This window comes from Apus apus, chromosome 18 (assembly GCF_020740795.1).
Source record: "Apus apus isolate bApuApu2 chromosome 18, bApuApu2.pri.cur, whole genome shotgun sequence".
NCBI lineage: Eukaryota > Metazoa > Chordata > Aves > Apodiformes > Apodidae > Apus > Apus apus.
The window spans coordinates 7,980,756-8,008,670 of record NC_067299.1 but is presented as its reverse complement, the minus strand read 5'-3'; the positions used below and the strand labels follow the sequence as shown (position 1 = coordinate 8,008,670).

At 47.4% G+C, this 27,915-nt stretch overlaps 3 protein-coding genes and 1 long non-coding RNA gene across 10 annotated transcripts in view; 2 read left to right on the top strand and 2 right to left on the bottom strand.

The window, feature by feature from the left end:
• ANKFY1 (ankyrin repeat and FYVE domain containing 1) overlaps nucleotides 1-7,592 on the top strand; it is a 33,039-nt gene extending 25,447 nt beyond the window's left edge. The window contains exons 19-25 of one of the 5 annotated variants that reach the window (XM_051635721.1): nucleotides 131-307; nucleotides 867-1,014; nucleotides 1,282-1,372; nucleotides 1,704-1,828; nucleotides 2,084-2,179; nucleotides 3,008-3,098; nucleotides 3,826-7,592. In XM_051635721.1, coding sequence (XP_051491681.1) covers nucleotides 131-307; nucleotides 867-1,014; nucleotides 1,282-1,372; nucleotides 1,704-1,828; nucleotides 2,084-2,179; nucleotides 3,008-3,098; nucleotides 3,826-3,958 — 861 coding nt within the window. In that variant the 3' untranslated portion in view covers nucleotides 3,959-7,592. Of the gene's footprint in view, nucleotides 1-130; nucleotides 308-866; nucleotides 1,015-1,281; nucleotides 1,373-1,703; nucleotides 2,180-3,007; nucleotides 3,099-3,825 lie in introns of those variants that run through there. The other 4 variants (XM_051635720.1, XM_051635724.1, XM_051635723.1 and 1 more) reach the window with 4 other exon arrangements.
• A 1,364-nt stretch (nucleotides 7,593-8,956) lies between these two features.
• LOC127392168 (neuferricin) lies at nucleotides 8,957-15,093 on the bottom strand. Its single transcript, XM_051635784.1, has 4 exons — nucleotides 14,803-15,093; nucleotides 14,014-14,154; nucleotides 12,930-13,116; nucleotides 8,957-11,507 (listed from the first exon to the last, which is right to left on the bottom strand). Exons 1-4 carry the CDS (start codon nucleotides 15,026-15,028, stop codon nucleotides 11,294-11,296), a joined length of 768 nt encoding a protein of 255 aa, XP_051491744.1. The 5' UTR covers nucleotides 15,029-15,093; the 3' UTR covers nucleotides 8,957-11,293.
• LOC127392175 (uncharacterized) overlaps nucleotides 8,957-27,915 on the bottom strand; it is an 87,685-nt gene continuing 68,726 nt past the window's right edge. The window contains exon 2 of the long non-coding RNA XR_007891205.1: nucleotides 8,957-10,166. This is a non-coding gene — a long non-coding RNA (uncharacterized LOC127392175). The remainder of the gene's footprint in view (nucleotides 10,167-27,915) is intronic.
• Nucleotides 15,264-27,915, top strand: part of ZZEF1 (zinc finger ZZ-type and EF-hand domain containing 1) — a 59,495-nt gene continuing 46,843 nt past the window's right edge. For all 3 annotated transcript variants that reach the window (XM_051635715.1, XM_051635714.1, XM_051635713.1), the window contains exons 1-8: nucleotides 15,264-15,689; nucleotides 19,631-19,775; nucleotides 20,860-21,054; nucleotides 22,058-22,229; nucleotides 23,302-23,501; nucleotides 24,548-24,758; nucleotides 26,201-26,317; nucleotides 26,901-27,079. In XM_051635715.1, coding sequence (XP_051491675.1) covers nucleotides 15,333-15,689; nucleotides 19,631-19,775; nucleotides 20,860-21,054; nucleotides 22,058-22,229; nucleotides 23,302-23,501; nucleotides 24,548-24,758; nucleotides 26,201-26,317; nucleotides 26,901-27,079 — 1,576 coding nt within the window. In that variant the 5' untranslated portion in view covers nucleotides 15,264-15,332. The remainder of the gene's footprint in view (nucleotides 15,690-19,630; nucleotides 19,776-20,859; nucleotides 21,055-22,057; nucleotides 22,230-23,301; nucleotides 23,502-24,547; nucleotides 24,759-26,200; nucleotides 26,318-26,900; nucleotides 27,080-27,915) is intronic.

The window sequence follows — 27,915 nt, the reverse complement described above, 5'->3', positions numbered from 1 at the left end:
GGAACAAGACTCTAAAGCTCACTTCAGGTAGAGGGAGCAAGTAGCTCTTGCTGAAAAAAATGTCCTTCCCTGAGAACTGGCTGTTCTACAGAAATAATCCCTTTCATTTCACATGCCCTTTCTGCCACAGGTTGATAACAAAGGTCGGAATTTCCTCCATGTAGCTGTTCAGAACTCAGACATTGAGAGTGTGCTGTTCCTGATCAGTGTGCAGGCCAACGTGAACTCCCGGGTGCAGGACGCCTCCAAGCTGACCCCTCTGCACCTGGCAGTGCAGGCTGGCTCCGAGATCATCGTGCGCAACCTGGTCAGTAGCCAAGAGGCGTTTTTCTGCTACTTAAAAATGCACCTTCTGCCTTAAGGCACGTTGCTGGAGAGGTCAGCTGAAGGTGCCACTGCTTTTTTCTGAAACAGAGCTCAGATTTGCATCAGGTTCCCTCAGGTTGTCCTGTTAGCTGAGCTGCATCAATAACCTTCACGTGATGTGCACTAGATTGAGGTGAGACGTGAGGAGGAAAATCTTCCCTGTGAGGGTGGTGAGACCCTGGAACAGCTTGCCCAGGGAAGCTGTGGCTGCCCCATCACTGGCAGTGTTGAAGGGCAGGTTGGATGGGGCTTGGAGCAGCCTGGGCTGGTGGGTGTCCCTGCCTACGCAGGGGAATGATCTAGACGATCCATAAGGTCCCTTCCAACTGAACCTTTCCTTGCACTTCCACGTTGCAGCAGCCCAGTAATGACAGCATTTTCTATGTGCTGGAGGCCTAGAAGTATCTCTGTGCAGTGGAGCCTTATGTGCCTCATTGAGAGACATTAAGCTGTTGGCTAATATCCCTAAAAACATCTTTGCACATGTTCCTTCTTGACAGCTGCTTGCAGGTGCCCAGGTGAATGAACTGACCAAGCATCGTCAGACTGCTCTTCACTTAGCAGCCCAGCAAGATCTGCCCACCATTTGTTCAGTCCTTCTGGAGAATGGAGTAGACTTTGCAGCAGTAGATGAAAATGGAAATAATGGTAAACTTCTGAAGGCTTAAAAGTAGATGGCAACACTTCAGTAGGTCTGTGCATAGTAATATCTCCTAGAGGTAGAGAGAGCCCACTGAACGGGCTTGCTCTTCAAAGGTGAAAAAGAGAAGGGAAGTCCAAGAAATCAAAGCTGGTGGAAGGAGTTTTGGAGAGGGAAGGTGGGGAAGTGGAAGGGGAGGACTTAATGTTGTCAGGCTGTAATTTCTGCTGCCATTAACTACTTCAGGTTCTTGAAGGTTCTCTTCTGCTTTTCAGCTCTTCATCTGGCAGTGATGCATGGCCGTCTAAACAATATCCGGGTCCTCCTCACAGAGTGCAATGTAGATGCAGAAGCCTTTAATATTAGGTAATTAGTATAGTCTTAACAGACTAAAAGAACCACAGTTTATTTTAAAATATGTGCTGGTATGACTAGATTTAAAAAATCCCCAGAGATTTGGCTTGGATTCTAGTGTTTCTACACTGAAGTTAGAGTGAAGTGTGCAGAGCATGCTGTGTCTAAAGTGTGTGACATGATGTATACAAAGAAAAGGAAGATGTAGATAGTTATGTCTGATGTACTGAGTTACTTTGGTTCAGACTTAAACAATGCTATGCCTAACTGAAAAACCAGGAGAGTTGGATGAGTAACTAATAGCAAGCAGGCTTTGATCAGAATGGCAAACTCTTTTCCCCAGAGGCCAGTCACCAATGCATATTTTGGGACAGTACGGGAAAGATAATGCAGCAGCCATCTGTGACCTCTTCTTGGAGTGTATGCCAGAGTACCCTCTGGACAAACCTGATGCTGAAGGAAACACAGGTGAGATTCAACAGCTGTTCAACTTAAAAGTCACTCAAGTCATGTTAACGGTGTGTCACTTTTAAAGCTGAAATAATAGTAGTATGTTAAGTACAGTAAGATTCAAACATTACACAGAAACTGAAAAGAGCTCAGATCCTACTCTGGACTGAGTGCAGCACTGTCACTCTGTTAGCAGGGAAGTGGCTGGCTTTTATTTTTCAGTGCTCCTGTTGGCTTACATGAAGGGAAATGCAAATTTGTGTCGTGCAATAGTGAGAGCTGGAGCTCGCCTGGGGGTTAACAACAACCAAGGAGTCAATATCTTCAACTACCAAGTTGCTACAAAACAGCTTCTCTTCAGACTGCTGGGTAAGTACTACCTGCTACAGTTAGAAAGTGGGTTATAGTTTATGCTTCTGAGATCTGCTTCAGCCTTCCAGTGCCTGAAGGGGCTCCAGGAAAGCTGGAGAGGGACTTTTGACATGGGTATGGAGTGAGAGGACAAGGGGAGCAGATTAAAACTGGAAGAGGGGAGATTTAGGTGAGACATCAGGAAGAAGTTCTTCACTGTGAGGGTGGTGAGACACTGGGACAGCTTGCCCAGGGAAGCTGTGGCTGCCCCATCTCTGACAGTGTTGAAGGGCAGGTTGGATGGGGCTTGGAGCAGCCTGGGCTGGTGGGAGGTGTCCCTGCCCATGCAGGGGGGTTGGATCTAGATGATCCATGAGGTCCCTTCCAACTGAAACTGTTCTGTGATTCTATGATATCTTGGTGCAGGAAAGAACTCTGGACATGTCTCAGTAATTTCAGAGCGGCTGAACTTCTGAATAGTCTATTACTTTAAGCTTGGGATAGAAACAGTCATTTTTCTCATGATCAACTGAAAAGCTTCCCAGTGCAGACCTGTCAGACTTCGATATTACTTTTTCTGGAAGGACAAACATGGGGAATCATGGCTGGTGTCATAGGCTAATGCAGCTTAAAACCTGGATACTGCTTTTTAACTTGTGCTGTGTAGTTGCTGTGGATGTGATGTTGATGAAAGCAACTGTGCACTGTCTATACACCAGACCACAACTACAGCAGGAGTAGATAAATACTGGATGCAACCTGAAACTTGAAAAACCCTCTTTAATGTTACCTTGCACTCCAGAGATGCCTGAGCCCATTTTGCCTTGACATTTTTGCCTCTAACAGATATGCTGACAAAAGAACCTCCCTGGTGTGATGGCTCCAACTGCTATGAATGCACTGCCAAATTTGGAGTCACGACAAGAAAGCATCACTGGTAATGTGACACCTCTTGCTGTGCTTCCTAGGAAATGGGTTTCTCTTCCAAATGTAGCTAGGCTTGTTCCCTCTGGTGGTTGAGGAAACCTCCATAGTACCCTAGATGTATAACCAGTAATCCAGCTGAAACATTCCACCCAGTCATAGTTGTTAGGTCAGTAACTGGTGGTCTGACTGAAATCTCATCCTCAGCAGCTTGTGCACTTAATATTCTGATCTGTTAGAAATGAGAAATCATGTCACAGTTCCACTAGTGAAACAGAATTTAGATGCCTGCTTTGAGAAGTGGGGCTGACCTGTTCTGAAACAGGGGACAGCTTTGGGGCAGCCCCTGCCAGCTTAGGTTAGGAGAGCTGTTGGGAAGGTGGAAATGACTGAAGATGCTGAATGAGTGGCTCTTGTTTAGATGTGAGTTACCTTTTCTTAACTAGTCTGCACTTCTACAAAAGATGCTGTGTTAGATGGGTGTTAACAGCAAAGATGTTTCTCTTGGCCCAGGGTTGCAGAGGAGCTGCAGTAGCACCAGCTGGCTGGTGCACCACCCATTTTTAGTGTTACTATTCAGCTACTACATGAGATGTCAAAAGATATCAGAAAAACTGTAGCATTTCAGTTGCTACTGTACCTTTTTAGTGAAGCTCTCATGCATAAAGAGTATCAAAGAGGATAAACCCTGATGTTTCACTATGAAGTGACTTTTTCTCCCTCCCCTTTTCTACCACCAGCCGACACTGTGGACGCCTGCTCTGCCATAAGTGCTCAACAAAGGAGATTCCTATCATCAAATTTGATCTGAACAAGCCAGTTCGAGTTTGCAACATCTGCTTTGATGTCCTGACTCTGGGAGGAGTCTCCTAGTATGCTGTGGAAGTAAAGGGATCCCCAGTCAGTGCTCTGGACAGCAGCTCTGCTTACAAGCCCTCTGGGTAGGGAAGAGGAGGCCTATACATGTCTTCTGCAATAGACTGAACTAATTAAGGACCCTGTTACAATATATTCTGGTATAAATGACTTTGTATGACTGTAAATGTATTGGGCTGTGATAGACTTCACTAGGAATTTGAGTGGATTGTTGAAAACAAGTGACAAAAGAATTTAGACCCTCTTCTAGTTGCAGTGGGGGATGGAAGCTCCAACTGTTAGGCTGATGTTGGAATCAACATAAAACAGGTCTGTCCTTGACATGGTGCTTTGCACTGAGCAACTCTATTAAGTCCTGTGGCTTTCAGGCTGCTTGGTAGAGATGGCATTAAGTTTCAGGGTAACCAGGTATCTTCCTTTGCTTTGTCTTAAATGTTCCCTTTCTCTAGAGAAGACTTCTTGTGAAGCTAGAATGAGCTGTTGCAACCACTGGTCATTTTGAGAAAACTCTTCAGAAAAGGGGGTAGTTCTAAGCATAGCTCAAGAATTGTGGCCTTACAACAGAAAGCTTTACAACATCTGATGCAAAGCAGTCAGAATTGCAGATCCACATCTTGATACCTCCTCAGTAAATGTCTCGTTAGCTTTAGCATGTTCAAGAGAAAGTGCAAGATTGTTTTAGCCAGTAAATACTCTTGCTCATACTTGCTAGAGCTGTCAAAGTCCTTGCTGCACTTTCATATTTACGTTGCTAGTCTTTCCAGTTCATGAAACTTGGATAAATGAACATAAGTGTGTTGAAAGGCCTCAGCACATGCTAAATGGAGAAACACTAAAACTGGTTAAGTAGTTTAACTCTCAATACAGCAATAAATGCTGAAGTGCATTATGAATCCCATGAGGGGTAGTAGCACTTTCCTTTGCATTAAAGACCCTGGTTAACTGCTGCAGGGGAGTCAGTAACCTTACCAGTGTAGAATGTGCTGCACCTCTAGACATGACATTTGGGTCCAGTTTCAGCAGGATTGCTGGTGAGTGGGAGTGTGTTTGGAGGCTTCCCATAAACATTACATCTCTGGCCTTGAAGGAGGGACTCTGAACTGGCCGAGTGGTGCCAGGCATTTGGATTAAGCTGTGGTATTTTAATCTGGGCTGGTTGTGCTCTCTTAAACATGCTGAATCTGTAAAAATCCAACACCACATTTTCTAGGTAAACAGGAAGAAACTCTGCTGACAGATAAGGTTATGGTTTGGTGGGCTAAGGCTTCAGTCAGAAAAAAAATGTGTACTTCAGCAAAACTGCATGTCATTTTAGGGCTGGTTTTGTCCCAAGAGATGAACCTAGTTCAGCCTCAACTTAGCATTCCTCATTTCTACTCATGAACTGGTGTGCATTTATTTAATGACTGTTATCTCCAGTGTACAATATGGACACGATGGTGACATGTTGCCTTGTTGGGAATAGTGACTTGTTAAGTCTTTAAGTTGAGATGATAAACCAGACTTGCTGCTCTTAGGGGAGACTGGCTTGAGGTTTTGCTCAAACTTGTGCAAGAGAAGGATGGGAGAGGGTGTAACTGCTGACATTTGCACGCTGAATTTCACATCGAGTCTCACTTGATCTGCACTTTGATCTTCCAATATGCATATTTTATAACTGGAATCTCACCCTTGTAACACTAGAGAAGAATAATGGATGGTAACACAGATTTGCCTCACTGTATAATGTCTGCTGCTGTCCTGTTCCAACAGAGTAACACAGCTGGTCCTTGTAACACAGTTACTAATGGTGCATCTCTGGCATCATGTTTTAGGTGAATGAGGTGGAAAATAATGGTGTCTAAAGCATTTAACTGCAAGCTACAGTTGGGTTTTTTTAAGTGAAATAGATGATGGAAAACGTTGTACTCTTAGTCTGCTGATTTCTGATGTTTCAGAGTATCACTGGTTGCAGGTCTCTAGCAGTGAGAGGTGATGATGGAGAGAGAGTGTATTTGGTGAAAGGAGTCTTGGCTGTGGTGTGTCCCATGAAAACATGCTGACTTCCTTCTTGGTTTGGAGCTGCAGTGCTGTGCAGTGGTAAGTGTGTGCTCAGGAAGCTTAAGGATAGTGGTTGAAGAGTGTTTGTGCAGGGCCACAGCCTGTGGAGTTCAGCTTGGTTGGAAAACTGCACAACAGAGACATTTAAACAACATTTTATCAGTGACTTCTCTGATGGAAGGGGGGTGGGAACAGGGAGCTCAGTTTTAACAGAATAAGCAACCTTTTAAATGATGAAAAATATCAGCTTAGCTGCATGGCAAGCTTAAGGCTGGCTAGTTGATCTTTTTTAGAAATAGATTATGAAGTAAAACTGCCTTGAAACTCTTGGAAAGATCTGGGAAACCCTATGTCATGCTCATGGTTTGCTGTTTACAGCCAATCCTGTACCAGCTTGCTTTCTCATTGAAGTCTGAAAGGAAAGTGAAGTTTCTTGATAAACTAAAGTATGGTCTGAAGTGTTCATTAAATTCAAGGCAACTAAATTCACCAAAATGTTATCATTTTAAAGTGCCTTTGAGATATAGTTTCCTTCCAGCCAGCTCTAAGCAGCTTTCTGCCAGAGTTACAGGGGAAAAGCTCACAACTTGAACCAGAAATGAAGTTCTCTTGTGGTTCATCAGCTAAAGAGGTTGACCCCAGCAAACAGCTGGTGGGGCTCAGTCCTTTAGACACTCTGCCAAGTATGGTCTGAGCTCTGAGATGTTTTGGAGTTCTGCAGGCACAAATGTGGTTGGAGGCACTTAGTAATGCAGTAGTGGTCAATGCATTTTTAACTCCATAACCAACTGCTTTTCCTTCTTGTAGCATCCAACAGTTGTGACCAAAAACCCCACCCCTCCTGCCCCTGCTGTCTGTCAGTGGTATCTGTTAACTTTGAGAGGTCTGCCAAGCATTGAACAAAAGGGTGTCTGGAAAACAAAGGTCTGTTCCTGGGAAGTGGTGCTGCCCAGTCAGGCTTTAGGCACTTCAGCAGGGAAGCCTGTGGTGGTTCATGCTGTAGCTTTTTGTTCTGAGACTGGATTCCTCTTGGTTGGAGTCATCCAGCACTTACACAAGAGCAACATGCAGGCTGGCTTCAGTTTTAACTTGTGTGTCTGCAAAAGGTGCAGTTGCTGTTTCACACCACTCAGTGGAGTGAGAATGTGAGCGTTGGAGGTACCAGCAGAGCACAGCAAGTTGCTGGCTGAAAGCTGACAGATGCCTTAAGGACTTCCTAAGCTGGAGACCAATGGCTTGGATGACTGCTCACATCATGCTTATAAACTAACATGTAACAATATGGGAGGCCAAGGCTGGATTTTTTTTGTAGATCAACTATTAATAGGCAAGTCCTCTTTTTTTTGTTTTTTCCCCTTGTAATCAGCAGAGTTGGGTACTGCAGCAAACTCCTCTCTAGAAAAATCAAAGCTTGTATGAGTGACAAAAATAACTGAACCTTCTAATACCCTCTGTGAAATAGAAAAGGAAGTCTTGGAACAATGGCATTTTATCTGCAACGTTTGTCTGGAGTAATTGTAAAAATGTATTTTTCCAATATGCATTACTTTGTTGTGTAATGATTCTACTTGTAATAAAAGGCATAACCAGATGATGCACTGTGAGGTGGACACCTTGGTAAGGACACCTTGGTAACCAAGTTATTGTCTCTTGAGACAGCTGCCCCTCTGCAAGCTGTCCTTCCCAAGCCACAGGGTGAAGAGGGATACAGTGTTCATTGGGCATGGCAACTTCTGTTCTTTTTTCTGACATGATTCCAGGTATTCATTTGAATGTTGTGGAACCACCATAACTGTTCTTCTGGCTGACAAGGTGTGGTGGTTTATACCACAGAGGCATCTTGAATGCTTTATCCTAGATGTACTTATCCTTACAGAAACAATCCTCACTTCCTGTGGGCTGGTTCATGGAGTAAAGCACTTCTCAGCTCAGATGTGTTACTGGACAAGTAACAAAGTATTGGTGCTTTCAGCCCTGTACTGGTGAGCAGCTGCACCTCCTGGAAGAGCAGGTACCTGCTCTTCCTTTGCCTCCAGGAAAGCTGCAGTGCAACAGCACAACTGACCAAACAACCCGGGTGAGATTGTGATGTTAGTCCTGCCTTAACAACACTGCTGGAGTACAGCTGGATGGTGAGCTGGATCAGAGCACTGTCTAGTCTTGACTTCACCCCTGTGTAAATATCACTGTTTTCTTCCCACCCTGTTCTGCCAGGGGAGAATCCAGCTGAGCTTTTGCATTGGAGTAGCAAAGGATCATCTTGGAGCTTCAGGCTAGTGAGGGTGTCTCCTTGTTTGTTCCCACAGATGACTGACTCCTTGTGCAAGACAAACTTTCCCCCCTAGTGTTTCCAAACACTAAACTGAATAACAAGCTGTGAATTGATTTTTTTTTTTTTTCAACCAACTTTAAGCAACACCATCCCATCTTGCCTCCCTGCAGCAGCTTATTTTTGTGCAGCCCTTAAGATCAAAATCACCCTGAGCCTTTAGCACAATTTGCACAGAGCTCAAGCACACAGCAAGATGAAACTTGCTTGGAATGACAGAACTGATGCACCTTTAACTGGGACTCCCAGGTTGTGATGTTGAGTTGCCCTTACAGGCTACTTGTTCCAGTATTGAATTTGCTGCAACTTTTAAAGCTATTTTAAAGACACTTGCCACTCATTTTTGGGGATGGTTTGACCTTTAAATACACTTTCTTGTTAAAGGTGTGTCCAAAAGCAACTGCTGTGCTGCTGACAGTTAAAGGCACCCAGGTTCCTGAGGCAATGAAGCCCTGCTCTGCAGACTCTGCACAGCTTGGTCTGGAGCTGGGAAGTGAGGCACAAGCCTAGAGCTGAGTTTCAGTTCTAAAATGAGCAATGTGTGATGGCTCTGCTGCCTGGATTTATCTTCCAGATGATGGTGCAAAAGAAACAGCAGAACCAGGTGGAAAGAAAAACAAATCAGGAAAACACAAAGCCCTAAACATTTATTACCATAAGTATGTACACATTTAAAGTGCTGTGTGGCTCCCATTCCTGGCAGCTGTAGCCTCATCTGAACATACCTGCCTGCAGCAAAGGGGTTACTCTTGCTTTGGAGCAATGCTGCCAGGCCTCTTGTCCTCTCACTAGTTATTAACTAGTTGCTTAAATTTATGGGACCTTCTTCAGAGGTGGTAGTAGCCCCAAACTGAATTTATCAGCTGTTTATGAAGAGGTAGCAGCTGCCTTAAAGAAAAGAGCTGAACACAGCTCTGTGGTGCTGCTGGCCCCTGGGTGCTTGGGTGTGTGTCCCTTGAGGCTGCAGCTGCACCAGCAACCAGATTCCAACAACAACTCCACAAAAGCCACCACGGGCCACCCTGCAGCCTGGGGTTTGCAGCATATCAGCCTTACACAGGGAGTCCCTTGCCCTTTTCAGTCCTGCTCAGAAATGATCCTGACTTGTCCTGCTCTTCAGGAACCCTTCATGTTCCTGGATTTTACCAGCTGTGATAAAATGTGCACAGGCTCCAGGGGGAGCTGGGAAGAGACATCCTGCCCCAGGGCATGGCTGCTCACCAGAAGGGAGGAGGTTGTGTAGCAGGATGGAAATAGGAGACATTACCACATAGCTTTTGTTGTCACCTGTGTAAAACTACCCATTCCTGACCTCAGTAATGTTAGTGAATCAGAGGAGCAGGATGGGTAAGATAATATAAAACAATTATCCTGGTAGGTGGCTTCTAATATCTTCTTTGCACAGTATCTAATACAAACAGCTAATGAGGAAACAGCTCTGACCTTCACCTTCTGTACTCCAAGAATCTGATAAAGCTTGTGTACAGCTGAACTGCCCAAGTTCCTAGATACTACATACCTGAATTGTAGGGAAATTCAGGCTTCTCCCTGCTACCTTTAAACTCTGGAGTAATTATGGCAATTGGGAAGGAGCATTAGCATGACTGCAGGAGGCAGAGATGAAGTCAGCTGAGGTGGGTGGTGCTGCCACAGCTCTTGTCCTTGCCTCAGAACACAGCACCCACCACCACCAGCTCACTTTTTGCAGATCATTCAGGCTCTGCATCTTGCAATTTGTGATTTTTAGATGGAAAAATACCACAGGAATAAAGCACAAAGAAAGAATCATAGAATGGTTTGGGTTGGAAGGGACCTTAAAGATCATCAGGTTCCAACCTCCCTGCATGGGCAGGGACACCTCCCACCAGCCCAGGCTGCTCCAAGCCCCATCCAACCTGCCCTTCAACACTGCCAAGGATGGGGCAGCCACAACCTCCCTGGGCAGCCTGTTCCAGTGCCTTCCTACCCTCATGGTGAAGAATTTCTTCCTGATATCTAATCTAAACTCCCCTCTTCCAGTTTAAAACCATCACCCCTTGTCCTATCCCTGCCCCCTCTGGTGAAACCCCCCCCAGAAAGAAAGTATCACCTTTCTCATATTTTTAGCCACTAATTTGGCTAAAGTGGTTCCTCCTCCTCTCAACTCCACCTCTTAAATCAGTCACAAATACCATGACTTTGTTGTTACTCCCTTTTCCCAGGCAGAAGGGAATGGAGCTGCAGCTGCCCACCCAAAGTACAATGTCTGGGATTCTGTCCCCCAGCAGGGAGGGCCTGTCCCTCTAATCCTCCATTTCTAACCTTCCCAGCCTGTGACAAGAGAAGCTCCAAAACCTACAGATAAGCCAGTTGTGCATCACTTGGTGGTCACAGCTACCTGAGTATATGGGTAGTGAGAAATACACAGCCAGCTGTGGTGGTTAGTTGACCCTGGCTGGACACCACATGCCTCTGAAAGCCACCCCATCACTCCTCTCAGCTGGACACGGGGAGAAAAGTGTGACAAAAGGCTCGTGGGTTGAGATAGGGGCAGGGTGAGATCCCTCACCAGTTACCATCATGGACAAAACAGACTTTTACTTGGGGAAATGAATTTAATTGATACACCTATCACATCAGAATTTGGTGGTGAGAAATAAAACCAAACCTTAAAACACCTTTCCCCACACACACACCCTTCCCTTCTTCCTGGGCTCAACTTTAGAGTGGGTATTAGGAAAAGAGGAGTCTACTGATGGGCAGGCACTGGAAGGGGCTGCCCAGGGAGGTGGGGGAGTCACCATCCCTGGAGGGATTCACTGGCACGCAGACATGGCAGGTCAGGACATGCTTGTTGGTTTCCTTCTGGTGTCTCATTTGTTTGTCTGCTGCTCCTGCTGGGCTGGGGGATCCCCGAGGTCTCCCCTGCCGCTGAGGACGGGGTCTCCGCGGGACCCACCGCCCCCCTGGATGTGGCAGCAGGATCACAGCCTGAGCAGACACTGCTCGGCCAGGGGGGGGCAGCCCTCGTACTCCTCCAGCTGAGGGTCATCCAGGTCGCCCCTGTCGGGGTGCTGGGCAGAGGGGGGCTGGCCCCAGGGGGGACCCTCAGTCCTCACACACACGCAGCGGCTCCCCCTGGCACCGGGTCGGTAGAGCTTCCGGGGAACTCCAGCCCAGGCTCTGCTCACTCCCCCACTGCAGGTGGAAAAGGAAGAAGAAATAACAATTCCAAGCCATGAAAACACACTTCCAGCCCACTGAGAATCGTTAGGTAACAGCCAAGACAACCTGGGAGAGTCAGAACCAAGAGTGCACCCACTGAGGTGCTCCCAAAAGCCAACGTGCCACAGCTTCCTGATCCCTTCTCATGACTGTGCTTCAGAAACCTGTGGCCTCAGCCTGGTTTCACCAGGGCTGCTGCATCCCCTCACCCTGCTGGGAGCCACCAAGGTCTGCTTCCCACGTTTCTGTGGCTGGAAAAGGAACCCCAGCCTTCTTGGAGCACAGGGTGGCCAAGGGCAAAATGCTGGGGGAAGCTGATTGCTCCCCCATACCCGCCCATCTCCCTCCTCCTGTGCCATGTCTGAGCACAGGGATTTGGAGAACTTGGACAAAAGGGGATAAAAACCAATCTCAGTAACTTCCACAACTACTTCACAGCATCTCTTCCTGGACCAGTCCTGCCTGATCCCCAAACTACTGCATCTTTTAAGCCTGTAACCTCTTACACAAGAGAGCAGCACCCAACAGCCAGTTCCCAGGCTGCACCCCAGCTTGTTCAGGCACAGAAGTGGATCCCCCAAGGTGCACCCAAGCCTTTTGCAACGTGGCCTGTGAAATGGTTTCACCTGAAAACCCTAAACTGAGAGAGGAACACAACTCACCAGGCCGAGTAGGAAACGACTACTCAAAGCTCAACCTGGTTTTGATGTGGTTTGAAGTGAAACCTGTTGTGGCAATAGCCTGGAACAGGCTGGGAGGCTCCTGAAAAACAGGAGCTAATCCCTGCATTCCTGATGGGTCAGAAAACCTGCTCAAATGCAGCAGAAGGTCCTAGTGAGGTTTCTGTCTTGTTTCCTGAGAACAGGAGGATCCTGTGCCCACGTGGCAGCTGCTGAAACCTGATTTTGATTCCAGAGGGCCATGAAGAGTTTTTGTCTCAGAAACAAAATTCCTAAAAGTATTGGTGGTGATTGGGATGAAACTTTATTTTCCTTTTACCACTCACCAGGTCAGGAAGCAGACCCTGCCCCCTCCCCCACCCCAGGTTCCTGATGCTGGAGAACATTTTTCACTCACCCAACCTACCCCTCTGTGCTACTCCAGCCTGGGCTGGGGCTGCCAGCAGTTGCTGGACTGGCAGAGAAAATCTAGGGACAACAATTCCCACAGCAGCTAAACCTGGCACAGGGAGAACAGGCCCCCTGCTCCTTGCAGGTTGGCTCTGCCTCTGTCAGAAAGCACAGCCTGAGGGATCAGACAGGGGAAGGGGCCTCCTCCTATGTCCCTCCTACTAGGAGAGGCAATGGCAAAGCTCAGAGCAGCCAAAAAAAAAAAGAGGGCAGAAATGTTCTGCTCCAAAGGGACCAAACCTGATGGCAGGAAGGTGGGATTTACCTCTGCCTGGAGCACCAGAACCGGCTGCCCCCTGCAGAGCTCCATTCAGAGTTGCAGGGGGGAAACCGCTGCTTCATCTCCTCACTTTCGGCTTGGAACTTCAGAGCCTCCTCCATGGCAGCCTCAGCCTGCCTCAAGGCTTCTGTTGGTGCCCCATCTTCATCATAGAATCTGCCCACCAGCTTCCCTGGGAGAGAAGAAGGTTGGAAATGAAGAGCCCAGTGTTTCCAGGGAAGGAGAACTAATCGTTTGGGATTGTTTTAAACTGAATTGACATCCTTCCCATTCCTGGGTCACACAACAATTTACCCACCCAAGAAATCCCTCCGTGACAAGCTCAGGCAGAGCCTCATGAAAGATCACCAAGTCAGTGCCACGTTCAGCTGCAGAACCCAGAAGCTTTCCCACCCATGTACCTCATTCCCTTGAACAGTTTCCCTGCACTCCTGCTCCTACAGTCTCCTGAGTCCTGCTAATTGCAGTACTTGCAGAGCTGGCTCCTGCCTTTTGCTCAGCAGAGACAAAAGCAGAACAGCCCAGGGCAGGAAAACTGCTAAGCTTTGCCTGAGAGGAAAGAGAACCTCCAGCTGGGTCTGATTTAGCAGTACCTCCAGCTGATCACTCACAGGTTTCAGGACACTGGTCTCCAGCAGTCACAGGGGGCAGACTCTCACCACAGTGGACATCTTGTAGGTGAATCACACAGAATCCCAGGGGTTGGGAGGGACCTGGAAAGATCACCCAGTCCAACCCCCCTGCCAGAGCAGGGGCACCCAGAGCACATCACACAGGAATGTGTCCAGGTGGGTTTGAATGTCTCCAGCCAAGGAGACTCCACAGCCTCTCTGGGCAGCCTGTCCCAGGGCTCTGTCACCCTCACAGGAAAGAAGTTCTTCCTGATACTCACATGGAACCTCCTGTGCTCCAGTTTGCACCCATTGCCCCTTGCCCTGTCACTGGACATCACTGAACAAAGCCTGGTCTGCCGTCCTGAAACATGGTCCTCTCCGGTTCTGCAGGGCCACCCTCACCCACCCCATCCCCTCCACTCCTGCGTGGGGTCCCCCCGGGCAGAACCACCCACCCACGGGCTCATAGTTGTCCCGGTAGAAGGCCAGCCAGCTCCGGATGGCCAGCAGCTCGCCTGCTGACAGCGCCGAGACGTCGTCCACCAGTCCCGCCGGGGTGAAGTCGCCGGTCGCAAATGCTCTGGTGGCATCTCTCCCTGTGGGACAGCCGGGTGGTGAGACCCGGCCGGGCAGGGGAGCCGGGCAGGGCGAGCCCCACGAGGGCAGGACGAGACCCAAGCCGGGCAGGGCGAGCCCCACGAGGGCAGGATGAGACCCAAGCCGGGCAGGGTGAGCCCCAGGCCGGGCAGGACGAGCCCCAGGAGGGCAGGACGGGCCCCAGGAGGGCAGGGTGAGCCCCAGGAGGGCAGGACGGGCCCCAGCAGGGCAGGGTGAGCCCCAGGAGGGCAGGGTGAGCCCCAGCCCGGGCAGGACGAGCCGAGCAGGGCAGGGTGAGACCCAGGAGGGCAGGGCGAGCCCCAGGAGGGCAAGACAGGCCCCAGGAGGGCAGGGCGAGCCCCAGGCCGGGCAGGACGAGCCCAAACCGGGCAGGACGGGCCCCAGGAGGGCAGGACGGGCCCCAGGAGGGCAAGACAGGCCCCAGGAGGGCAGGGTGAGCCCCAGGAGGGCAAGACAGGCCCCAGGCCGGGCAGGACGAGCCCAAACCGGGCAGGACGAGCCCAAACCGGGCAGGACGGGCCCCAGGAGGGCAGGACGAGCTCCAGGCCGGGCAGGACGAGCCGAGCAGGGCCGTGTGAGCCCCCCTGTTCCCCCCCCGCGCCGCCCCAGCCCCCTCCTCCCGCTACCTGCCAGGCCGCTGTAGGCCCCGCCGGGCCCGTAGTGCCGGCGGCCTCGCTCCACATCGAAGACTCGGCCCAGCAGGGCGAGGTAGAGGCCGGGCTGCCCGGGCGCCCCGCGGCAGCGGGCCAGCTCCGCGGCGCGGAGCAGGCGGTGCGGGGCGCGGCGGGGCAGGAGGGCGCGGGCCAGCAGCCAGGCCGCCCCCAGCGCCAGCAGCGCCCCGCACCGCCGCATCGGGCCCGCGCGGCTCTCGCGCGACGCTTTGCGGGGAGCGGTGCGGGGAGGAGGAGGAGGAGGAGGAGGGAGGGGCGAGCCGGCGCTTGACGGCCGGGGTGCGGGGTTTGGTGGTGTGTGTGTGTGGTTGTTTTTGCGGCAGTGTGGCGGGTTTGCGGCAGCGGCGCCGGGCGGCAGCGCGGCGGGCCCCGGGCTGACAGGTGCCGGGCCCCGGGAAGTTGCTGAGTAAGGCGGGCCGGGCGGGGCCGGGCGGTGCGGGGAGAAGCGGCTCCAAGCTCCCGCTTCGGCATCGGCGGGGCGCTTGATGGGGACGGCGGCGAGCCGCAGCAGCGAGGAGGAGGAGGAGGAGGAAGGCGCTGAGGAAGGCATGGAAGGAGCGGCCGCTCCCCCTCAACCCGCTGCCGCCTTCCCGGCCGGGCCGGCGGGGCCGCTGCCGCCCGCCGAGGTGCTGCTGGAGCAGGCCCGGCTGCGGGAGGCCACGGCGCGGCTGCGGGAGGCGGCGCTGCCCGAGTCGCTGGTGTCGCGGCATCACGGCGCCTTGGTGCGGTGGCTGGAGGAGCGGCTGAGCCGAGGGGACGAGGCCGTCAGCCTGGAGCAGTTCTGCGAGGTGTTGGAGAGCGTCTCCCGCCTGGCCGCCGGCTCCCGCGGGGAGAGCGAGGAGGTGAGCGGGGCCCTGCGGGGAGACAGGGCTGCCTGCCCGCGGCGGGGAGAGCCCTGGGGGGGGGGCTGGAGGCTCCCCCATCCCAGGGGGGGGCTCCCCCATCCCAGGGGGCTGCCCAGGCCCGGGGGGGTGCGGTGCGGGGTGACCCCCGCACCCCTTCCGGGTGACGGGGATGGAGCAGAGAGCTCTGCGGGCCGGCCAGAAACGCGTCTGGTGCTGCTGATAGGCGGCTTATCTTCCCCCAAGCGACATCATCTGTCCTCGCCGACGGCGTCAGGCGGGTGTTGGCAAGGGTGTTTCTGGTAGGAAGCTCTCGGAGCGCTGGTTCCGGAGCTGCTCCGTCAGGGTACCAGCCCTCCCAGCCTCCGCCAGGCTTCGGCTGCTTGTTGCTCTTCCAAACCTGCCCTGAAAGGGGGGGAGTAGCTCCTCGGTATCCCGTTGAAAAGGAAGAGGGTTTGGGGAAAACTTGTAAGGAAGTGCTGTGACAAGGTTTCCCCCCCCCTCCACCCTCCAGAGGTTAAAGGTTTTAATGGTAGAAGAGAGCCCCGCTTCCTCCCTGCTGTGGGGAGGGCCACGGGGAACATCTGGGACGCTGAAGCTTTAGCTTTACTCTCTAGCTGGCAAGAGAATTCCCTGCTGGGAATTTCACACTCAGCTGAGAAAGTGGTTATGGCTGAATTTCTTACTGTGTGCAGTTCCTCAGTCTCACCAGTGACTTCCTTCTGTCTTTGTGTTGCTCCTGAGCAGCAGAATAACTTGGTAAACTGTTAAATCCCACAGATGCTCCTTGAAATCAGTGTTGGGATATTAACAAGGCTGCTGGAAACTGGGAAGAGATTATTTATTTTTTTCCAGAGAGGCATATTTATACCAGCCTGTTTTAAGTAGCTTGCTAAAATGCTGCTTCTAGTTCCTTGACAAGGGCCAGTGAAGAACACTTCTTCATTTGTGATGACAGCAGGAGTGAAATTAGTACATCAGGCTTCTTTCTGTCAATACAAAAGCTGACCTCTCAGGATTGTCTGTGTTGCACATCCTCCCCTCTGCATTAAGAGGTTTGGGTTGGGGTTTTTTTCCCCTCCTCTGCTCTTGGGAGTGGGGGGAAAAAACTTGTCAGGGGATTTGTCATGCTGCAGGCGTGTGGTCATATCTAGTCCACCCTGCAACGTGGAGATGCTGGGAGTTGGGTGGTAAACCTTGATGTCATTGTTTCTGTTCCCTGGGACTAGCCCACGGGCTGTGTGGAGTGTTCTAGATTTCCAGGATGTATTTTACACTGCTGAGAAGTTAGTTTGTGGGTGGCAGGTCAGCAGGCTCCACTCTGTGATGTTTACAGAGTCCTGGCAGAGACAGAGTGTGTTGAGCTGCCCATTAAGTTTCTCTGCTCTCAGTGTGGGGCTTGTGAGCCACATACTTTGAATGCTTTATGAGCAAAACGACCCTCTGTTTAAATACAAACTGTTTTCTGGAGAAACTGAGCATCTGAATCCTTTTCTTATTCATGAGTTCTCCAGCAGCTCTCATGTAATGTATCCAGCTTAGCCTGGGACATTAACTCTGCAGTTCTCCTGAGGAGGAGGGATGAAATAGAGAGTTTTCCCAGCTCACACTTCAGATATTCTGTCGTGCTGTCTGACTCCTGAGCTGCCTGTGAGATGAGGGGGTGGTTTTCCCATGTGCCATGTTTCCTAGCAATCACCTTGGCCATCATTTTCCAGGAAAGATGTTTCTTTTGTGTTTCTTTGTGGCTGAACATGGGTAAGAAGTGTGAGGATTTCATGCTTTGATTTAGGAGCAGAATGCAGCTGGCTTGTAAAGCTGCTACTGCATTTGTGTCATGGCCCAAGGTGCTCTCCCAGCTCAAAAGCTCTGATTACACTTTTACATACTGATTTTTTTTTTCTTTTTTTTTTTTTTTTCTTATATCCCCATTGCACAGGGGAGCTTGTCTGAGCAGCAGAGATTGTGGCTGGTTTGTGTCAAATGCAGAGTTACAGTGAAGGTTCAAAAAATTGTGTTAGAGTTCTAAGGTTGGTGCAGCCTCCTGCAATCATAGTTTAAAAATAAAATAGCAAAATACTGCATAAAGATGCAAAGAAAAGAATATATATATATGGTCATGTCTCCTTACATTAAAGTATGAGAAACTGGTTTAAAGTAGCTGGCAGGAGACCCAGCCTCATCCTCTGGTGTGTCATTTGTTTTCACCAGTCAACATCACAAAACTTGCCCACTTTTTCACTTTGTATTTTAATAATTGCACAGTGTGACTTCAAATGTGAGGAGAAAAAGTCCTGTCATGGCAAGAGGGGTGTGGATTGTTTTGGCCATCTTTGTTAAAATTAACTCCCTCTCTATTGCTGTCCTGAGGCAAAACCTCTCAGTGTTCTGCTTTGGTGTTGACCTGCTGCCCACCACCAGCCACTTGCACTGGCTGTGCTGCCTGCTGGATGCCCAGAGCTGCTCCTCTTTGCACTAGAAGTGAGTTTTTTAAAGGTGGTAGTTGTCAGCATGGGCTCAGCTGGGTGGAGAACAAGAGTTGATCAAACTTCTAAGGTAAAGTGCAGCTCTGTGCTGCCGAAGTGCCACTGGGGCTTTAGTCAGCTAGTAGGACATTTGTCTTCTGAGGACTTTGCCCTCATTTAAGTGGTGTAATTATGTCATGGTTAATTGACAGGTTATTTTGATCTAACCATTTCAGATCCTTTCTCTTTAGGACAGTGCTTTTAATGGTGCATTCAGATGGAAAATCAGGTAGCAAACCCAGAGATGCAAGCAGGAGGTTCCTCCTGCACAGCAGTGTCAGGTACTTGTGTGTTCTTACAGGCCAAATTTGCTTGGCTATGTAGCTGAACTTGAAATACCAAGTTCACTGGGACACTGAAGACTTGCCTGGAAAGAAACCTCTTTTATCAGTGCCTTCCCAGTTTATATGGGGGAAAAAAAAAAAGGGTGTTCCTCAAGCATTGCATTTCTTTTTTGGCAGATGTTCAGGGTGGTTTTTTTTTAGCAATTAAACAGAAGTTTGTTTCAAAATCAAATATGAGTGTAAAAAGAGAGGTGGATTTTTTTTTTATAGTTATATGTCCCTGAATCATGAGTTCTCTGAAATGCCTAGTGAAAAAGAAGAATTATGTTTATGAGCTTGGTTGTGTTTTATAGGCTTAGCTGTATAAAAATATCATGTACTTTTGTTAGTACAAGGATGGGAAGTGCATAGCTGGGTGTTTTTATATTAAACATTAAAGTATATTAAAGTACTTGTTGTATTAAACACATTATCAACATTAACATTATGAATTAGTTATATTAACACAACTTTTTATATTGAACATTCATCTGAAGGTCAAAGTTCATAAAGCTGGCCCCCTTCTACAAGGCAAAAAAATGCTTTCCAACTTTTTCCACAGGTAGTTTGACAAACTGTGCTAACCTGGTATTTTGTGTAGGAGGAAGAAAATACACATTATATAGGGAAGGAAATCCACATTTCAAGTAATATTCTTAAATAAAGACAATATTTAAAACCTGCAAGAGCTGGAGTGGATGCAGTGGGTGTGAGCACTGGGGGGTGCAGGTTTTAGAGCAAACTCTCCCTTTATTGGAGGGGGTTGTCAAATGTTCTTTGGTGAGCACCTTCTTCATAGCCACAGATGCTGGTGCCTGGATCCTGCTGATTCACTGGTACAGATGATGTGCTGTGTCCACCTAAGCATAACACTTTTACAGCAAGACAATGCAAATACCTTAAAACTTGCTAAAGGCTGCAGATTTCCAGCCAGGCTGTTTCCTCTTGTCATGAATTCAATGCTACAAAAACTGTTTTGATTTTTGTTTAGTGGTGTTGCAATGTTTACTGCTCTGGTTTCTATGAAAGACCTTGGATTTCTGCTTCAAGTAAATATGCTGAAATACATGTTCTTGGTTTTGCTCCTGTTCAGGCCTTTGCACAGTTTGATGCTGAAGGAGATGGCACTGTGGATGTGGAGAATATGCTGGAGGCTCTCAAGAATTGTAGTGGAGCTAATCTTCAAGGGGAGCTTAGCCATGTCATCAGGCAGCTGCAAGCTTGTTCACTAGTTCCAGGTATGAGAACAGGGTGGCAAAACAAATGGTTTCCCAGTCCTGCCCTGTAAAAGGGGAGCTGCTTCAATAAACTGCTTTCATAGTGTTGTTTGTCCTCATCTTCTGAAAACCATCCTCCCAGTCATCCTTGCTTCTCTAGTACCAAACAAGTGAAGTTGCTGTGAATTTAAAATATCCCATAATTACATCCAGCTAACTCATTTTCATAAATAACCAATATTTTCTTCTCTGGGTGGCTGGGGAGCTGCTTATCCGTGTTTGGTTTAGCTCACAGACAGAAAACAGCTCCTTGTAAAGTTCTGGGGAGTGTCTAACTAATGCAGTGCTTGGTAACTGGGGGAATAAATCCTCCACTAGGTCTGTTTCAGGTGATGAGTCACATACTTTATTGTGATTAAGCATTTGAAATCCTGCTCAGACATAATTGACATTTTATAGCCTGTAGTTTGGCAAGTGTCAGTGTCCAGAATTTGATTTCTGGGTTAAGTATCAGTTACTGACTTTCCTTCCAAGCTTTTGATGATAAGTGGCTAAAGGGGATTTGCCTCAGAGGATCAGACAAGAAGTGTTGGAATTGGCTAATAGACCAGCCAGAGGAGAGTACTGATGGGGTACTGTTCCATGCATCTCAATGCACTGGGATTCAGAGCCCACTGTGGAGGAGCTGAGGTTTCTCACCAGGTTGGTGGAGGGAATTAGGCACCTCTTTGGGAATAACCCACAGTTCCCAAGGGAGCTGCTTGGCGTAGCTGAAGGAGAGTGATGTGGGTACATCAGCTCGTTAGCCAAGCAGCATCTCTTCCACCTTGGTATTAAATGAAGGGTTCGGAACTTTGGGAACAGCAAAATCACAATAAGAACCAAGATTTTTTTGGTAGTGGTTTTGAACCCCTTCAGGAGTTTCAAGTCAATGGCAAAAATGTTTGTCTGCACCTTTCGCAGCTCTGCTGTAGGGGATGCACACCTGAGCTGCTTCGTCTGGTGGAAGGTGATTCCAGTGTTGGCTCCTGTGCCAGAGGGGGGAAAAGGATGACTTGGTCAACTGAGTTGTTGCAACAAATATAGAAATAATGTCTCTTTCTAGGTTTTATTGATATATTTTCTGAATCAAAAGAGCGTCTTGGTCTTCACGCTTCCATGATCCTGAGGTTCTTGCACCGCAACCGGATCTCCAGCTCTGCCATCCCTTACCCAGTGCTGGAGTACTTCAACAACATCTGCACCATGAGGTCCTCTGTCCTGAAGGATTCTTTAGACCGACTTCTCCTGAAGGAGAGAGGCATGTAATATTTGTTTTTTTCAGAGTGGTAGTGTAATCACAACTTGAAGAGAAAATAAACCCCTTCCTTTTCTGCTTCGTCGTTAACAGACATGACTTTTTGTGAATTCCATCTGCATGTTCTGGTGGTTTGGGGTTTTTTTATTGTTTGAGGCACATACATTGATTTCCTGACTGCCTGGCAACCTGCATATTGGCCTTTCCCTGGCAGTGTTGAAGGGCAGGTTGGATGGGGCTTGGAGCAACCTGGGCTTGTGGGAGGTGTCCCTGCCCATGCAGGGGGGTTGAAACTCGATGATCTTTAAGGTCCTTTCCAACCCAATCCTTTCCATGATGTGGTTCTGCAACAGACTTGGATGTTTTTAATCTTCTGACCTGTTTCAGAAGGATGATTGCTGATTTCTGATATTCTCTGTTCAGTCAAACATCTCTACTAGTTGCTGGAAACTTAGTTCCCATGTGAAGGGGAATGTTTTCTGAAGCTGACTGTTCAGTACTATCATTTTGGGCTGGAGGAAGTGAAGCTGTTATTGTATTTCAGATGGGACTGTCCTGGTTGTCTCCCTAGAGAAGAAGACTCCTTTTTTTTCACTGCTTGACTTGGTATTTTCAGATCTCTGCACCTTTATTGAAACAGATCAAGTTACTTGGGAGAAACAGTCTGCTTTGTCCCTTCCCTAGAATGGCTGAATTGAGGTTTCCTCCATCATATTTTACTTTTTCCTCTCATCTGTTTGCACTTTGGCATAACAATAATACAGCACTGATGATGCCAGTAATAAAAGGAGGAGATAATGAACTCCAGGCAGAGTAGGTGCTTTCATACTGCCTGTGGTAGATTGAGATGACTGTGATTTCTTCTGAAATACAACTTTTCTGTCTTCTTCAGGAGCTGTGTTCTGTGCCAACAAGTTGATTTCCATGAGATAATGATTATAAAGGTATAATCATTCTAAAAACCAAGCAAAATAAGGATGTTATGAGTGATTTCTTTTCTTGGCAGAATACCCCAGTGACCTGAATGGCAATCAGGAGTCAGACAAGCTGAAGTCTGTCACAAAGTGCTACACCCACATAGAAACCTCATCCAATTCTGCAGATATTGACAAGATGACCAATGGAGAAACAACATCCTTCTGGCAGTCGGATGGCAGTGCTCGTTCACACTGGATACGGTGAGCCACAGGGGAATGGCCAGCTGAGCTTTGCAGTAGTTAGTTAGTTAGTCCTTAGGCCAATTACAGCCAGGGGGGTGGAATTGAAAACGATTTAATGAGTGACAGATGAATACAGTTGAAAGCAGAAGTCATGCTCCAAGTTTAAAGACCCACTCACCAAGTTAGAGTGTTCACCTGTAAAACGCGTGTCTCTGACACAGCCTTGTTTTGTAGCTCAGCTTTCCAAACTGTGGCATAGATGCAGTGGTTAGTACTCAGGTAGAAGCACTTTGCCACTGTCTGAAAAATTACTGCTCCACACAACAGGAATGTGTAGTGTTTTTTAGTAGGAGATCTAAAAATATATACTTAAAAAAAAGTCCTTTTGGTTGTTATTGGCGCTACGTTTTTATTCCTGAGGAATTAATTCTCAGTTGGAAAGCTGAACAAGAGAAAATTTTTCAGCCTCACTACTAGAGGTGACTGTCTTTTGAGTCATTTACAAGTTTGCTAACTTGTCCACCTGATACAGGGTTGATAATGCCTGTTAAACATTAGATAATTACAGTGGATTGATGCCACAAAGATGATCCCAGGGCTGGAGCAGCTCTCCTCTGGAGACAGGCTGAGAGAGCCTGGAGAAGAGAAGGCTCCAGGGAGACCTTAGAGCACCTTCCAGTGCCTGAAGGGGCTCCAGGAAAGCTGGGGAGGGACTTGGGACAAGGGCAGGGAGGGAGAGGACAAGGGGGGATGGATTAAAACTGGAAGAGGGGAGATTTAGGTTGTACATCAGGAGGAAATTCTTTAGTGTGAGGGTGGTGAGACACTGGAACAGGTTGTCCAGAAGCCCCCTCCCTGGCAGTGTTGAAGGGCAGGTTGGATGGGGCTTGGAGCAACCTGGGCTGGTGGAAGGTGTCCCTGCCCATGCAGGGAGGGTAGAACTAGATGGTCTTTAAGGTCCCTTCCAACCCAAACCATCCTATGATTCTATGATTACTTTTCTGAAGGCGGAAACTGAGCGAAAGTGCATCGAGAGTGAAGCGCTTGACTTAACTTCTCCTCGCAAGAACACTTTTCTCTTCTTTTTCAGTTTAAAGATGAAACCAGATATTGTTTTGAGACATCTGTCCATTGCGGTGGCAGCCAATGACCAGAGCTACATGCCACAGCAGGTGACAGTGGCAGTGGGGAGGAATGCCAGCAGTCTTCAGGAGGTCCGAAATGTTCACATTCCAAGCAATATCACTGGCTACGTAACACTGTTGGAAAACGCTAACATTAGTCAGATGTGTGAGTCAATAAAGATCCCCTTGGTATATTGTTCTGTTGCTTTTTTTGGAGGTGGAAGGTTGGGTCAATCATAGGATGATGTGTTGAAATGTCAGTCCTTAGAGCAGAAGCTTTTGACCTCGTCCTTGGGTCAGGGAAGTCGTTTAATTCATTAAATTAGTTTAATTTCTACCCTATAAGAGAAGTGTTCTCCAACTTGGGCTAAATGTTGAAGAGTTAGAATGGCTAAAGATGCAGTTTTAGCCTCAATTTGAAGGCACTGGGCAATTTTAAGCTATCTTTGCTTGCAGAGTGAAAGCATTTGTTGGGTAATAGCAAAAAAATCTGCTTCTGAGCAACTTGTTTTTGGTAGTCAAACTATGAAGTTGGTCAGATGACTTTTGTAAAGCAGGTTTTTCTGGGAAGAATTTTAAAGTGGAGTTATTTTTAAGTCTGGTAAACCTGGGGGTGCTATATTGGAATCAGCTGGAGGAAAGCTGCTCCTTCCTGTGATGGTTTCAGCAGCTTCAGAAATGTTGTCCCTTCAGTTCAAATAGGGGAACTTCTTACTAAGCTGAACTTTCTCTGCCACAGAAACAGGCAGCAAGGATGTTTTCCCTCAAAAGTAACTAGGACAAGGTTAGCCATGCAAAATGGTGAAGAACTTATGGGAAAATCTTTATATTTCCTATCTCCTCCACCACCACTCCCAAGAGACTTCCTTTGTAGGTCTAAAGGTGCTGGTGAAATCATCTATAATTTAGTTTCCACTTTTGAGGGTCCTTTATGACTTTCTTCCTAATTTCTAGCTGTACAATATGTAATGGATCACCATTGAAAGGCTAAATTTTCCAAATTGTAGGGTGCCCAGTGAAGGACCATGTGTGTCCAGTTTCCTCCATGTGGGGGGCACTGTTACTTACCTGCTGCTGGTTTTCTAAGAGGTTGATCTTTGATTACTATTTTGAATCTCTGGACTCTTCTAGACCTAGTCCAGCAGAAGAAGTGAGGGGGGAGGGGGGAGAAAAAAAATCTCTTTTTTTTTTTGTTTCTTTTTTTTATGACAGATGTACAGATAAACATCAAACGTTGCCTTAGTGATGGATGTGACACCAGAATCCATGGGCTGAGGGCTGTTGGTTACCAGAGAGTGAAGAAGGTGGGAGTCTCCGTGTGCGACGCCTCCGCTATCTGGTACTGGTCTCTGCTGACCTCTCTGGTCACAGCTTCCATGGAAACAAATCCAGCATTTGTCCACACCATTTTACAAAATACTCAGTAAGTACCCGACTTTTACCACCGTGTGTCAGTTGTTAATGACTTAATGAATTCATTTGTAAAAACCCTTCCAGCTTTAGTAAACTAATCCACCTTGTTTAGCTGGTTTCCACTCCCTGTGTTCAGGTGTTGAAGCATCTTTTTTAGCTACCACACTGGTTATGTTTTGATACTTCTGCTTTTATCCACGTGCACGGAGTGGAACAAGTGTGATTCTCCTACATGTTGTAGATAATCTGGTTGTCAAGCCATGACTGAACAGTCAGACTTAGTGTTTGACTTGTAATAATGTAGAGAAACCTAAACTTGAGCAATAAAACTAACAAATAATTCTAGATCTTGGCCACTTTCCACTTACAAGAGGAGTTTCCTTTCAGCTTCACTTGCAGCAAATTTTTACTTCTGTAGTGCCTTGTCATGCATTGTGTGGGGAAAAGAGTTGGGCTTATGCAGTGTCTCTGGGCAGATGTTTGTGGTGATTGGCCATTTTCTGTGTAATATTTCCTTGTTTGACTGCCAAACACTTCTGCTGGATGACTTGAAGGATTGGAATCCTGATAAAATCTCTACACACCCACGTCAACATTTATAGAGCTTAGTTAGCATGATCCCACCACCTAAGAGCACTGCTGTCATGAGGTTAATGAGTGCTGTAGGCTAAAGTCCATCAAGCCTGTCCTTAATTTGTGTCATCTGGGAAACCTCTTTAAAGTTTAGATAACTTTATACATGCATATGTCTGAGGAGGGTTCATAGTTCCAAGCTTTGCTAAAACTGGAAGCCTTCAGTCTTGCTATAGTTTATCTCTTTGATAAAAATAGAAGATGGATCCTAAGCTAATAAAGCCTAAAAAAAAATGGTATGAAGGAGAAGTCTTGACTTAAATATCCATGCAGGAATTAAAATCCAGTGTTTGGAACTGTATTGGAAACTCAGACTTGAGTATTGAATAGAATGACTTTGATGGACCTGCTTAAGAATTCCCATTTACAGTATTTTAGGAAATCCAACAAAAATTCTCATCTGAACTAACAACTTTCCCTCTTAGTTTCCATAATTGTGCTGAAAGAATTTAGAATTTCCCTTTATTAACAGGCTCTTGCTCAATTCTAGCACTATTAAAAATGAGGCAGTACTTGGACCCTAAAATGCTGTCAGAGATTTAACTCAAAATGCCTTGATTAATTTGTCTCATTAAATCTGAGATTGTGAAGCTAGATTCAAGATTATGTAGCAATCACTGAACTTTCCCCACCTTGAATGCAATACTGGTTCTACCTTTTGAACAGGTTCTCTGTGTAGATGGATTTTTTGCATTCAGAATCTATTTGTAGAGACCTACTCAGGAAAAAGCCTGAAGATTCAAATGTGCAATTAACTTTAGAAGGCTGGTTTCTCTGGTTCTTTCTGGTTTCTGATGTTATATTCTGTCCTTTTACAAGGAAAGCACTGCAGCACATGCCACCTCTGTCCCTAACCCCAGGCTCTACAGACTTCTCAAGCTTCTTATCTCCAAATGTTTTGGAAGAAGTCGATAGTTTCCTTATAAGAATAACAAGGTGAGATGGTGTTGATGTGTTTTGATGTAGTGGGAAATGGTTTAGGAGTTCAGCCTGGAGAAGAGAAGGCTCCAGGGAGACCTTAGAGCACCTTCCAGTGCCTGAAGGGGCTCCAGGAAAGCTGGGGAGGGACTTGGGACAAGGGCAGGGAGGGAGAGGACAAGGGGAATGGATTAAAACTGGAAGAGGGGAGATTTAGGTTGTACATCAGGAGGAAATTCTTTAGTGTGAGGATGGTGAGACCCTGGCCCAGGCTGCCCAGGGAAGCTGTGGCTGCCCCATCCCTGGCAGTGTTGAAGGGCAGGTTGGATGGGGCTTGGAGCAACCTGGGCTGGTGGGAGGTGTCCCTGCCCGTGCAGGGGGATTGGAACTGGATGATCTTGAAGGTCCCTTCCAACCCAAACCAGCCTGTCATCCTATGAAATAGATCTCATTTTTACTCCCCTGCTCCTTTTTTAATATCTTGAAAAATCGACAGACATTCAGAAACAGGCACCTTAGGTTTTCCCATGTGAGCGTTATGTTAAAACCGAGTCTCTTGAGTTTTCTTCTCACACTGTTGTTTTTTTTTTCCCCTCCCCAGTTCTTGTACTACTCCAGAGGTTGAACTTACCCTCTTGGCCTTTGCCTTAGCCCGGGGGAGTGTTGCCAAAGTGATAAGTTCCCTTTGTGCAATCACGGATCATCTGGACACCCCGTACAAGGCTTCCTCGCTTATCGCTTCCATGGCAACAGTTAGACAGAACCTGCTGTATAAATATGGTAAATTAATAATTGCTGGATCCTTTATTAGGCACAGTTAAGACAGTTTTCAGCTTTTGGTGGATTTACTTGTTCTGCTGGGGTTTAAAAATACAGAAGGCTTCTAAGGTACCGACTCTTACCAAGAAGATAGAACCTGTGAAGCTGAGCTGCCCTGGAAGTTGGGGGTTAGATCAGCTTCCTGTGCTCCAAGAATTGAACCAGGCAGCATCATCTTGAGGGAGGGAACATGGATTTTGTAGGTAGTGGCTCCTACTTCAAGATGATGACAGTGTTTGGATTGTGTAAAAGTCAAATGATGTCAGATATTTTTTTTTTTCTTCCAATAACACACTTTTCCTGTGTGTTTAGCCTCCCTTGGTGGTGTCTCTTGCAGACATATGCAAGTGCACAAGTCTGAGATGTGTTTTAAATGTGATGTCATTAGCATCTATTTACAGTCCTTTATTTTGACTTTTATAAATCTGAGCATATCATAAGGGTAGAGCTGTGTGTGGTCTGGCACAAGGGCTGAGATTTCACTGTATTGACTGTTAGATAAAGCTGTATTTTCTCAGGTGTCAACATCTGAGATTATCATTAGTCTCTCATTATGAATTTATTCCTTTTTTTTCCCTTTTAGTGTGTTTTGTCATGACTTCTTGGCTTGTGCCATTAATGATACATTAATGATATTTACTGTAGCAGTATTTACTTTCAAAAGTTTTGTAAGTTGTTTCATTTTCCCTGGAGTAGCTACTACTTTTTTTGCCAGACAGGAGTGGTATTTCATGCACTGTGAATTCCAAGATGTGCAAAAAGTTGAGCTAATATTGAATGTCATGATTTTCCTTGCC